This window comes from Uloborus diversus, chromosome 5 (assembly GCF_026930045.1).
Source record: "Uloborus diversus isolate 005 chromosome 5, Udiv.v.3.1, whole genome shotgun sequence".
Taxonomy (NCBI): Eukaryota; Metazoa; Arthropoda; class Arachnida; order Araneae; family Uloboridae; genus Uloborus; species Uloborus diversus.
In genome coordinates, this window is record NC_072735.1 from 137,235,509 (window position 1) to 137,249,925 (window position 14,417).

At 33.9% G+C, this 14,417-nt stretch overlaps 1 protein-coding gene across 1 annotated transcript in view; it reads right to left on the minus strand.

Moving 5' to 3' along the window:
- LOC129223160 (choline transporter-like protein 5-B) overlaps positions 1–14,417 on the minus strand; it is a 51,518-nt gene that overhangs the window by 15,790 nt on the left and 21,311 nt on the right. Inside the window, exons 4-6 of the mRNA XM_054857727.1 lie at positions 11,650–11,710; positions 4,567–4,690; positions 633–716 (exon numbers count right to left, since the gene is read on the minus strand). Of these exons, the coding sequence (XP_054713702.1) occupies positions 633–716; positions 4,567–4,690; positions 11,650–11,710 (269 nt within the window). The remainder of the gene's footprint in view (positions 1–632; positions 717–4,566; positions 4,691–11,649; positions 11,711–14,417) is intronic.

Consider the following 14,417-nt stretch of genomic DNA (forward strand, 5'->3'; position numbering starts at 1 on the left):
GAGATAAAAGCATAACAAAAAAAACATAATTCCGGTATTTTCGGACATAAAAATACCGGAAATACGTCCGAAAATACTGGAAATTCGGTAAAATACCGGAACACAATCACCCCTGTATTTGTCATAAATTCAGTTTTCAAAAACTTGATTTTATAAGAAAATGAATGTTTTTGCAGGGAAATACATAATATAGGCTCTATTCACAAAATCCCAACTTATTTTTGAAAAACTCCTATTTAATTTAAAAAATCCGCATGTCATCAAAATTGTGTCATGAAATTCTTCTACTGAAAAGTCTCTTTAATTTTCCCCCTTCAATGTTGGCAACTATGCGAGACAATCATAAGCGACAGAAGTTGAGTTTTTTAGTCCTAGACAATGTAGATATTTCAAGAGGAAGACTACTTTTAGACGGTTGCTCAATGGCGGACAGGTTAGCATTAAATTAATCAGGGACATTCTCTCTATCAAAATTTGATAGTTTAATACAACAGTTTGGTCATTAATAAAAGTTCACTGTGGCTCAAATTTTCTATATTATCAGTTTCTCTTTTGTTTTGATTAATTTGAATACATTAGCATTAAAGAAAGGAAAAACTTTGCATAAGATGAGAAAACTTTGATTTACTTACATCAAAATCAAATGCCATGAGGACAAGAAATCCTGAAATATTTTTTCTCCCAATTGACCAGAACTTAAAAACTGCAACACATACCTGAAAACAGAAAAGTTAGTTAACTGCACAACTTGAAAATTTGTTAGTAAACTTTGAAGATTACAAAGCACCTAACTAATGTTTAATAGGGACAAGTTTCATTAGGTAATAACTGGACATCATCACCTTCTAGATAGCTCAATGATAAAAGTGCAAAGGTGAATACAGTGAAACCTGTGTATAACGATAGTGTCTATAACGATAACCTGTCTATTACAATATTTTTTTCAGGTCCCAACAGTATCGTTGTAGACAGGTTTTACTGTATAAATAAAGTAAAAAATAATAAATGCAAAACTGAATGTGAAACAAATAACAGATTTTTATTTTTGTAAAAGTGAGAATGAGGCAGACATTGAGACTAGTCCTGATAGTTTAAAATGAAATGAAAATATTCTGATGATTGTAAAAACCCTAATGCTCTTAATTAAGCAGGGGTGCCCACCTGTGGGGAAGGGATCATGGAGCAGACTGCGCCATTGAATTTTTAAGAGAGTGTGTTTTGAGGGGTACTTTTCTCATTTTGGGGGGGGGGGGGACTCTTGCTTTTTGGGGAGGGGGGTCTCCCCAATATTAAGTGGGGTGCAACTTTGCCCTGAGGGGCTGCACCCCTGAATTAAGCTTACATTAATGTGGAGGAATGTGGGGCAAAGTGAAATAGTGAAATATTTACTCTGCTTATAGTTCCACCAATCTGGTAATATTTTAACTATGTAGTAGCACATGTATTGAATTCCAGCCAGGAAAAAAATACCGCTAAAAATTAAAGCATGTGACAATATAGGTTATTTTTAAAAAATCATGCTCATATTGTAATTGTCACAAAGTGGAAATCAGGTTCATGTCTCAGATTGCAGCATTGAAATTTTTAGGGGGGGGGGGATAATTTAGAAGGTTTTTCATCTCATTGTAGAGGGTTCTCAATGAGCAGATCAGGAGTCATAGCGGACTGAAGTAAAATTTTCTGAAGATAGTGTAAAATGTTCAGAAATTATAAGGAAGCTCAATTCCCCCCCCCCCCCGCTGGCCCCCATCTTCTCAGGAAAACTATTCAAGTATAAACACAGAAATCACTGGAAAAAAACATTTTAAAAGTTTTTTTTTCTAATAAGTTTTTAGTTTTAGAATGTGTTGTCAGTCCAAAATTTTTAAAAACGGAAATCTAAATTTTACGAAATTTCGGATCACCCTTGAAGCAAATACAGTAGGTGCCGCTTAATGTGATCACTTTGGGACAAATATTGTTCGATAATAATAACCGAATATAATCCAGGACATATAAAATGATGATTTTTTTTTCAATTAAGAAGCATCGATTTTTACAACTGCAAATTAAAACTACAATGACTCAATTGATAGCAGGTTTAAATTAAAAATTACTAAATTAGTAGAATGGAATAGCTCTTTTTTCTATCGATTAAACCATTGGTCCAATGCTACAGAGACTCTTTCCTCACATTTTAAAAGCAAAATCTTCTGCTTTTTGACACATTAATGGACCGTTGATTTGCGCATCTTTTTCCCTGATAGTATACATAACCACAGTTTCAAAGTAGATTCAACTTCACCATCTTTTTCAGCACGGTTTTGCTCGTTGTTTAAATTTTCATTTAGCTTCACTTTGGTTTTAATCTCGTCATGATCATTAGTAACTTACAAAACAATGGCTGAGAAATGTTCAGTTCTTCTGCAGCATTTCTGTGACTTATCATGGTTAAATTTTCAAAGCGTTTTTAAAATGTCATTTTTTCCCTTGACAGTTAAACCATTGCGTTTTTTCTCCATCTCTAAAATGTTTGACCCTTTAGAGAGAAGATTTTAGTGCAACTAAGCAAGGAGAAAAAATCTTCTGCTTTACTGATAAAAAGGGAACTTGTTTTTCCGTAAGCTACTTGTAAGGATTTTCCTTTGTATTTCTGTTGATTGAGGAGTGAAAAAGGGGAAAAAATGAAATTTTTTACGGAAAAGTGATAACAATAAACAAAGGCACTGATTACAATATCTGATTTTTTAAATGTTAATATACAAGTGTTCTAGGACTTCATGATTCTGATAATATTAAGCGAATAATAATATTAACTGAGATCACATTAAGCATCGCCTACTGTATATGTTTAAAAACACATGTACTGTCACAAGTGTGTGCTGATGATTTTAAAACTATAAACAAAAGTGAAAGTTCTAAAATATTAAGCGTTGAATTTAATTTCTTTATGGGATAATACCTTTCATTCAATAACATTAATTTTCCCTCTTAAAAAAATCAAATTTATTATCAAAGATTCAATTCATTTTTTATTGTTATTGTGTTACTGTCTTGTCCAAGAAGTGCAGAGAAATTGCATCATGCCGAAGGCATTAGTTAGGCCCTAGCAATGTTAAAGAGGAATACAGTAGAATACCTGCATAATACTAACCTATAAGAAAGAATTATCAATAAATTGCACCACTTTTCAGAAGTAAGCAATCAGTTTTCCAGTTTAAAAAAAACAACTCTATTTGGCCTTGCAAGCATAATAATTCTTTGGAAAATTAAACTTCGGAACAGTTTTTCATCTTTCTATTTTAATTCAAAGCTTTTAAATGATAATTAGTACTTACAGTACTAGATTGTTCTTGAAAATACAGCTGTTATGCAAACCATGAAGCTAGCAAAAGTACAACAATGCACTTTCTTTTGATTATGAAACATACTTATTTGTGAATACCAACATACAAGGGTGAATCAAATATAAACAAGACTTTTCGTCCTTCAGGTACATTAGTGGTGGGAGAACGTTCCCGCTTTGTTTGTTGTTGCACCGGTTTGTCAGGAGTGGGGGAAGCACGTGGGCACGCCTCCTCGACTCTCTCAGTGTCCACCGTAACGATGTCGGAGCAAGAGATAACTTTGTCAATTGCGCAACGTGTTGTAATCAAATTTCTCGCAGCAGAAGGCGTAAAACCGGCCGAAATCTTGAGGAGATTGACTGCTCAGTTCGGGGAAGAGACATTGTCGCGAGTCAGAATGTTTGCATGGCATAAACAGTTCGTGGAGGGTCGTGATCGTGTTGAAAATGAGAGCCATGACCACAGACCTTGCATCAACGACTTATTGATGATGACAGACGTACCACTTCTGAAATTGCAAGTGAAGTCGGGATAAGTTATGAGAGCACTTACTCCATACTCACAGAGGAGCTAGGATATCATAAGGTGTGCGCTAGGTGGGTTCCTCACCTTCTCACTGCTGACCAGAAATTGCATTGTCTTCAGGTGTGTGTGTGTGTGGGGGGGGGGACAGCAGGGGTGGGAAACATTGGAACACCCTCCTTACAGTCCTGACCTGTCATCCTGTGACTTTCATGTGTTTGGCCCTCTCAAGGAAGCTTTGGAAGGCCAAACATTCGATAGTGATGCTGAGGTTGAAGCCTATGCGCGCAATTGGTTGCAGACACGACCTGCATCTTTCTGCGTGGAAGGAATTGGAAAGCTGCCTATCCGATGGGAGAAATGTGTTTCCAAATCAGGAGATTATGTAGAAAAATAAACTGTATTCTTTTTTGCATTTAAAATAAAAATAAATTACAAAAAAAAAGTCGTTTATGTTTGATTCACCCTCGCATATATTAAATTGCATAATTTGAGTCTTAGTACTCATTGTAATGTGCAAATATATTGATATATTCTGAAAATTATTTTCTAAATTTTTGAAATGACTTACTTATGTAACACAAAATCTCTGGTCCCAAGGTGTACATTAAAACTGTCAACTGTAATTAACAACTTGGGAGCTGTTGCCTAGCAACAGTTTTGTATCAATTTAGTTATTCTAGCTGTACTTAATGGAGTTAAAATTACAAAATCATACCGAGCAGCCATGAAACCATTTTCAATAAGTTTGTCCTTTTCGCTCTTGGTCTCATTAGATATATTATTTTCATCTTCTAACTTTTCATCATTTAAAACCCTTTTAGGAATACATACTCCAAGAACTGAAATAAAATTATTCAATAAATATCCAAGGCAAAAAATGCTGAGACACTGAACTAGGGCCTCCCTCTTCTCTATACAGTTGATGCTCTTTTTATGAGCCTCAACTTAATGTACATTCAATTTTGCAAACCTTACTTCTTACTATTTTTTTTTCAAACAATGTAATCATTAATTTTCTTTTACAAACAAGAAGCAAGAAAAAAAAAATGCTTTTTACAAATTCAGTTTAAAAAGGACAAAAAAAAGTTGCCTTTTCTAGAAACTTGAATGAAAATTTCCATCATTTCTCTTATTATTTCATCTCCTCTCCAGCAGACTTCCTTTTTGGGGTACTAAACAATTATGAAATGGTTTTTAATATCATTTAAATGAAAATGGAATTAAAAATTCTTTCCACTACCAATTGCCAATGTTGAAGTCGTGGTAATTATTCAACTAGTCAACCTAATCTGACTACAACTAGTCAACATGACTTTCTCATTGTCTACACAATTTAAATAAGCTATTTAAAAAACCTTTCAAAACTCAAAATCTGAATGCTTTGTATCATAAAAATATCTTTGAAGACACGATTTTATAAATTTTATTGTATTAAGGGGTTAAAGGAAAACCTTCAACAGAAAAGAATTTCTACTCTTTAATAAACCATAAAAATCAACAAAAGTCTGGAAAAGGGGGAAAATTCTAATAAATGATTTTTTTTTAAAAAAGGTGTGAACACCTTATCTCTAGGCATAAAACTCAGCGATTTTGATTTAAATTTATTACTTTATCAAACCATTGTGCCCATTTTATGACATCCTTTGAAATTTCCATTTGATTACCGTCATCCAAATCAGAGTATGTTGTATTCTTGGGGGAATAATCATAACATGGAACACATGGCTCTTTTTCAAAAAATTTTGCCAATCTGGGCAAAAGCACTATGATTATTAATAAGTTCTTTGATTATATATATTTGATTTGATCTTTATATTTATTAATAAGTTCTTTGTCAAAGCACTTATTTGCTGTACAAACTTGCAACATCAATATTGCTGAAACCTAAAATTTAATTTTTAAACAAAGCGACCCTCATATATATAATAGTCAATGATCGAATAACGCTCCTGAGGTCATCAACAATGAAACTTGCTCCACGGCATGATATTTGACAATATGTTTAACATGCAGGGAAAGGCTTTATTGTGACAAGGCTGAACTGAATCCGGTAACTTGACTGCTTTACTGGTATGACTTGTCATTCCAGGGGAATGACGAAACAAAAAAGTGGTCAACAATGAACGCTATCTACTGGAGTTTGGGGTTAATCCACTGGAGCTAAGGCTAAAATTACAACTATCAAAATATCACCAAATTGGCAATTGCTTCGTTCCAAATGTAGAAGCAGTTTTCATCCGTCATATCTTGATGGGCGATTTTTCTAGTCTTTACTAATAATAATAAAGTCTGGATGTCTGGGCCTTGATGACAGGCATTAGTGCCTAGACCGTTCGGCCGATTTTCATGAAATTTGGCACAAAATTTGTAGCATAGGAGTGTGCACCTCGAAGCGTTTTTTCAAAAATTTGATTTTGTTCTTTTTATACTCCAATTTTAAGCTCATTTTCCATATAAATGACAAAATGGGAGAGAAATATTGCATTTACAAGTTTTAGGTCATTCGAAAGCATGGAATTTTCTGCCTCAGATGAAGTTTATTTGAAGTTTATACATGCATTCAGGGCCGATCCTAGGGTGTCGGCCGCCCGTGTGCAAAGACCTAATGTGCCGCCCCTCAAGAGTAATTTGCATATTTTGACTAATCTTTAACGTCTATATAAATCTTTCTTTAAATTTCTATGCCAAAGTTCGAATGTAAAAAAGGGGGGGGGGGAGAGAAGAATGATCTTATAAAAAGGAAGAAATTTTTTATAGTTTGAAACTCCTTAGGTACAATTTATATCTTTTGAAGAAAGTAATAGATACCAAAATTTACTATTCGTAAAAACGCATTTTATAGTCTTTCTTCGGTGACATCAGAGAAGGGACGGGCGTGGGGGGAGGTGTCAGGGGTTCAGGGGAGCAGGATTGCTCCAAGACAATTATCGAAATTGGCGTATGAAAAATATTTTTAGTTAATCTTTAGTTGTGCTTGGTTGCAAGGACAAAAGAGTCAAGTATATTCAAGGTGCATGGAGAAATTTTCGAAATTTAAGTCAAATATCGCAATTTTAGGAACTTTTTCGAGACTTTAGGTGAAAGTAATGTTGCAGTTCTTTCCTAAAATTCTTTCAAAATTGAAATCAAATTGAAGCTATTTTTTAGCTTAGGAAGGATTGGCGTTCTTCCGGAAAAATCTCCGAAACTGAAATTTTAAACCCGCAATTTTGGGCTACTTTTGTTGACGTTGCAAGAGGGATTGAGATTCAGTCGTCTCCCATCGAAAGATTTCGAAACATAAGTTGAAACGTAAATTTAGGCCGTCTTTGGTGACGGTAGGGGATCTGGCGGCTATCCTCCGGTAATTTCTCGGCACTATTTTTTCAAAAACCCGTTTTTGACTAGATTTGAAAACAATAGAGGAAACGTGAAAACATTCCGAATCAAAATATTTTCCGGAACTGAAATCTATTATAGGCTGAAGGAAGGATTTTGAAGCTCTTAAGCGGATAGTTCTAAAATCGCAACTTTGGTGACGATAACAAAACTGGGAAGCTTCTAAGGATCTTTCGGATATTTTTCAACATTAATATCTGAAAAATATAACTAGACTTTTGTCCACCTCACCTCGACGATTGATAGATATGCCCTAGCTCCGTGAAAAGTTACATAAGCCTGGCAGTTCTCCTCCGGAATTCTTTAGAAATATAAGTCCCAAAATCGTACTTTAAGCATTTTTTGATAACGATGGGAGCGGGCGGGGGTTCAGTGTGCCCTCACGAACTGTGGTTTTGAAACTGAAGTCAATTTCAGGCTAGTTTAGGCAGGAAGCTGTGGCTCCATGGAACCGTCTAAAAACGAAATTTTCAGGTTTAGTGATTGAGTTGGAGAAAAGGGGGATCCGGGGTCTGTCCCCAAAAGTTCTTGAAACTGATGTTTGAAAAACGCAACTTTAGTTTGTTTTTCAATACGTTAAGTGATAGGAGGTGGAATTAGGGGCTTCTCTAAAGACGCTAATTGAGACTGTCTTTGATAGTAATGTTTGTGAATGGATTTCGGGGTCCTCCACTGCAAAAATTTCGAAAAATTCTAAAGTAATTTTATATGACGTTTGGTGATAGGAAGGGCTGTCGTCTGAAAACACGTTTTGGATTTTGAAGCCAACATTTTTAGGCTATGTTTGATTAAGTTAAGGTGGAAGAGGTGAATCAGAGACTTAACTGGGTCCTTAAGATCGATGGTTCTACAGCGAAATTTTCCGAAAGTCAAGTCCTAGAAACGAAATTTTAAGCCTTCTTCTTTAGTTTCGTCAAGGAAGTCATGGCATCCTTTTGGATCTTTGTTTTGGAGCTACATTTAAATTTGCTTCCCGGGGAGGGCCCTGCTCTCCTACCTGATCTGAAACCGGGCAGTTCATTCAAGATTTTAATCAGAAAATTGTCGTAAAAGGGGAAAGTACAACATTTTAGTTTGTCATTTATATGTTACTCTCAAGGGAGTCGCAATTTTCCACTTTCTCTCCACGCATCCAAGATTGTTAAACACAGAGTTTGTTGTTTGAAATGCTTGCAAGAGTATCTTATCAGTATAGGTTTTTTTTTTTTTTTATAGATAAAACTAGCCGCCTGCGGCGACCAGCTGGTCCGCCTTTTTACGCCATTCGCCTTTTTACGCCAGGGGTGCCGCCTTCGGCGGCTACTTAAATAAATTTCGTGGCGGTGTCAATCAATCTATATCTATCTATATAATTAATAATTTGAATAAAATATTTTCTAGATCTGTCTCCAGTTTCGTCGTTTGGAATATTTTTAAAGGAGGGGGAGGGGAGACACAAACGACGTACTCTTCATGCAAATTTGGTCGAAAAATAACAAAATGCACTTCCACTTTTATGTGAAAGCATTGTTTTTTCAAAGTCATGGTGTATGTGGGGGAGGGAGGGGGGCATTGACATCCAATGTGCAAGCAGCCACCTACGGCGGCTGTTTGGCTAACTTGTCATTTACCTTTTTACTTCAAGTTTGCCGCCTTCGGCGGTTGTTTAAATAAATTTGGCAGCAGAATTAATCAATCCATCTCTATCTTTTTTTTGTGCCATTCACATTTTTACGCCAAGATTGCCGCCTTCGGCGGCTATCTACCTTTACAATCTATCTCTACATTTTCTTATCCATCTCTATTTATTTTGACCTCCTCACCCATTTCCTAATAAAAACAAAGAACACTCAAAAAAACCGCTTTTTTTATTTAAGTAGAGCAAAAAAAAAAAAAAAAGCTCAAATTCCCCGTAGTGTGCAAAAAGTAGCGTTTGACAAAGATAAAAAAAATCTCGCTCTTTTTATTGAATTAATGCGCACAACTATGAAATGTAACGTAATATAGATACAGCGAAAGGTCCAGCTTGGGGGGAGGGGATGGAAAAAGAAATAAATGCAATCCCTAAATAAAACAAAAAAAAAAAGGAAAGAAAAAAAGCAAGCGCTGCCGAAAAAACACGTGGTCATCACGTCAGAAAATGTAGAAGTAAGCTATATAGTAAAAAAAAAGATTAACATTGCTTGCGATTAAGATTCCATCGTAAATATCGAATCGAAACCCAAGTAGTGACGTCACAGGCATAAAAGATTGAAGAACGCTTTTTTCGACTGATGCGTGAAAGGACATGATGTGTTCAGCATTAAAAAAATTGTAAAAAAAAAACTATTGCGTATTTTTAAGAACTTTTTTCTTCTGAAGAGGGCGAAATGTTTTTACTATTACCAACTTAAATTTCAGAAATGACTTTGATACTTCTCGCAGGATGATATTAGAAAAAAATAAAACCCAGAAAAACATGCAAATTAAAGGTTTTTTCAAAAATTCATAAAAAAATACAAAAATTGCTCTATCTTCAAAATTTTTTTGTTCATCATATTTAAAATTAAATTTCCGACACTATAGTACCAAAAATATTTGTCTGGCGCGATTGGTTCGGGGTCTGTGAGGTTAAAAGTACTAAAAAGTGCTAAAAATCACATAAAACATTAAATAACTTTTTTTCTAATTAAAATATCAAAATTCGAAGCCCGAGGTGCACAACTTCAGCAAAAACTACACCTGTATACCAAATTTCATCCTCCTAGGCCTTACCGTTTTCCCGGGATGCGCGCCACACACACACACACAAACATCTTATTTTATTATATGTATAGATAGATATGTCTTCATTGCTTAGGTCTATAAAAGCTTGTTGGGTAAACATTAGTGGCCGCCCTCGGTGCTCCTTTTAGATGACACCATTTCATGCTTCAGAAGAGGGCTTTTCCCCTTCCCTGTATCCATGCCTGATTACCGGTTCTGTCTCAATTTTTGCAACCAAATGAAGCATGTGTGTTAAGATTAGATATTAATGGACAATAAACCAACACAATGTTCCATAACATTCTATTTTTCTTAAACTATGCTATGCTGTCGGGAAATCGACACATACTTTGACAATTGAACATTTAAAAATCAGCATATTTATTCTATTATAAGTTTTCTTGTGAGAAATTCTTGAGGAATTTTGCTTGATTATAAGAACTATATGATGCGGCCTGCGGCCGCCCCTTGCTTTGGCCGCCCTTCTGCGGCGCACACTCTGCACACCTACTAGGACCCTGCATGCATTAGGAGAGTTGCAGGAATCATTTAGAGAAAACCTATGTTCAAGGCTAATCTTAAACAAGCCAACCAATTCTAAATGATTAAGCTTGAGATTAAAATCCAAAATTAAAAGATAAATAGAAGTTATTTTCAAAGCAGAAATTAAATTTGTATGTTACCATTGTCACATCTTTTACTCCCTTTCAGTGTTTCTTTAATTTTTTTTTTTTTTTACCATTCTTAAAAACATGCTTATTTTAGCGAACAATCCTTTTTTTTTATTGAAAAGGATTTAAATTAAAATATTTTAATTGTAAAAAATGAAGTCATCTGCTTTTATTTTCTTAGTTCTTATGAAATTACGTTCAGTAAATTATTAAGATATTAAATTACAACCTTCTTTGTACAGTGTTTAATTTTGGAAAAATGTCTCATTTTGCATTTTAAGCTTGAAAGGAAAACCTTCTTTCTCTTCAAAAATATTTCTAAGGCTTTTGCTGGCTTCTGTTAAGCTACATGCTAAGGTTTCAAATCTGCCAAAAATATGAACAGATCTTTAAAAAAAAATAAATAAATAAATAAACCCTTAACCCATAGACCAAGAAAATGCTGCATAAAATTCTGAAAATAGGTCAATATGAAAGAATGTTGGTAGCAAAAATTGGCCTAGAACAGCAATTAGATGTTGAATTCTAAGAGTTCTTGCAAATGTGTGTCAAGTTTTACCAAAATTTCACTGTATAACAGAAACCAATTTCTTAAAAGAAAACAACAGACAGCTCTTTTGAGGAAGAAGGAATGCAAGCTCCGGGGGGGGGGGGGGGGGGGGGGAGAAGCAAACTTTTGAAATTTTCAACTCATCAAGGGAAAAAAAATCGTGAATAGAAGAAAAAACAAATTACTTTCTGATTTCAGTGAGCAATTTTATCATAGTTCATACATATGAGAATTAAAACCAAATTTGTTTTCAAATGTAAGACCAAAAAAAATGTTGAAAAACTGTCAAAAGTTTAATGTTATGAATTAACAAAATAAGCAGTACTTAAATAAGAAATGGATAGATTAAGGTGCAGTTTGCTTATTTTAAGTTCATGCCAGTTGAATGTATTAAGCAATTTATTTATCATGACAATTGTAAAAAGGTATTAATTCTTAATAACAAGTTACATACGTATAATTATGATCTACTGACCTGCTTTACTTTTAATGTATATCATTGCACAATCTTCATCACTTATTAAATCAGCAAAACTCTGAAAAAAATTAAAATTAAATTAAAATAAATAAAGAAAGAAAAAAAAATAAAAAGAGAATGACATTGTGAACATTTTACATTGAAGTAATATTGACATTGTAAAATATATATGTGTGTAAGAAATTGCGGAGAGCGTCAACTTTCACTTGTGATCCACTGAAAATCTTTGGTCTTTTGTCGCTGTCTTTGATATATAAATGTTGATATTCACCAGCTAATTTACTAGATTTCAGACATTCACATTAACCTACATATGTAGTACATATCGATTTACTCATTAAAATTTATTCATGGAAAGCACTAGTCTGATTTATATGCACTATACATTCAGAATATGCAAGATAATGTGTCAAAAATGCATAAAATGTCCTTCACGTTAAAAAAAAAATGAAAGAAAAGAAAACTTCTCACTCACCAGAAAAGAATTAAATTTCTGAAACACATGAAAAAGTATAATGTATGACAACATAATTCATTTAGATTTTTGGAAACAAATATTTACAAACTATTTGACTCTGCTTGAAAATTTTACATAGTAAGTTCCCACATTTACTACGGTTTTCATCAATGAACAGTTTCAACTTTGATAAATAGTAAAAGGCAATATGAAAATTTGTTTACTAGTTGTGGTTGTGGATCCAACCGTTAAATTAAAATGATTGTGGCTAAAAAATTTCTTCCAGATTGTTTTGGAAAATCTATAATTTTTGCATTATTGTATTCATATTGACCCTGGATCAACTGGCATACTGTAAAAGAGCAAAAATGACCAGCATGCTGGGAAAATTCATATTTTTGGTATGTGGTAGAGGATGTGAGGTTTTTGTAATGTATATCGGGCTCAAAAAAGAGGTACAAGAAATGATAAGCATATATTTAAAGCGCTATTATATAAAAATTGCCATATTTTGGCATATATTTTTATCACTATGTTTACTGAGTGATGTAACCAAAAGCAACAATGCAATTGTATGCGTAGTTAATTTAAGTGTACAGGAATTTGCTTAATACTTTTGAAAGTAAAAAACAAAATTAAGGATTATGATACAGACAATGCATTATTAAATTAGTGTTAAAAAATTTTTAAGATATTATTTTCAAGTCTAATTTTGAATACATTCCACATAAAATACACTCAAAAAAAAACATACATTTTAAGAGTTTAAAATAATTTAAAAGAAAAAATTTTTCAATGGTCAAATGAGGTACGCTGAAGAATCTGAGACAAGGAGGTTTTGAGATACAGAGGTTCTGATTAAGTTGTAAATATGGGCAAATGAAACAAGGCTAGAGCTCAGGGGCGCAACCAGAAAATATTTTTAGGGGGGGGGGGCACAATTTTTTTTCACAACACTCTATCAGCATTCTCTCTCTCTTTACGTAAATATATATTTATTATTATTATTTATATTATTAAGTAAAATTCCTTAAAATTGTATAAGTTTTGCAAGTATTCAAAAACTGTTGCAAAAACATTAATTGTTCTAATGCCAGAATTGAAATCACGTTAAGAATAAACTTTAAAGTACTTGAAACAACAGTGGCGGTAAGATGTTCAAATTAATAAATGGAAATCAATACTTGTTATTACTTCGTTTACTATATTAATGAAATAAATCAAAATGCACACGAATTTTATCACCAAAAGATCTAAGCTATTCGTATTTTTAAGATCATTCAAGGAAAGAAAAAAAAAGGAACACCTTAAAATGGCATGAAATCACTTAAAAATACAACAAAATAATCAATAAAATCATTTACAATTGATGAGTCCTAAATATCCACATTGCATATGTACACTTATAAAATTGTCTTATTGTCTATCTACAATACAAAGTTTAACACCGTCGTTGTTTCTTGGTTAGTTCTTCAATAACTGCATCTGGTTCTACAACTATATCTTTATTGATACAAAGCTGTGCCAATCCATTTAAGCGTTCTTACATCATTGTGCTTCTTAAATAGGACTTGAGACGGCGCAATGTTGAAAACGATCGCTTCGCGGTAGCAGAAGAAATGGGCAGTATTATGAACAGGCGAAGCAGTGTTTTGATTTCTGGAAAAATGTCCCGGTTGTACTCCAAAAGAGCATCGTGTGCAGTAGTTGGTTTACTTTCTGAATTTTGCCACTTTAACTTTCAGCTTGCGAATTTCCCTCGAATCACACATTGTGGGCCAACATTGTTTTTATAATACTCTATCGCATTGGAGAGATCTTCAAAACAGGTTTTAGATACATTGGCTGGGATCAATCCTTGTATTCAGGTGCACTTTGCATCATGAGGGGCGAAACGTTCTTCAAGCTGCAAAATTATATTGTCTATATAGGGAATATAAATGGAAATTTTAAAATATTCTTCAGGGCTGTCAGCACTGTAATTTTCACGGTGAACTTGACGTTTAGCTCTTCTTGGAATTTTAATGTAAAGGTCGAGATGTTCTGCAATTCCTGAGGCATTCTTGAAAAGAACATTAAAATTGTCATCAGCCATCGAACGCTTCTCATTTAATATGGCCAGAATGTCTCTCACCAAATTCATTGAATTTTGACAAATCGTCAGTTGCTGACTGGAGTGCTTTTGATAAGGGAAGTAAAAGCCCGGAAATATCTTCCATTATCAGTAATGTAATCACAAAATCAAAATTTCCAACTCCTTTCAGCAGCAAGGAAGCCTTAGACACAGTTTCCCCTTCGCCAGAAGAGA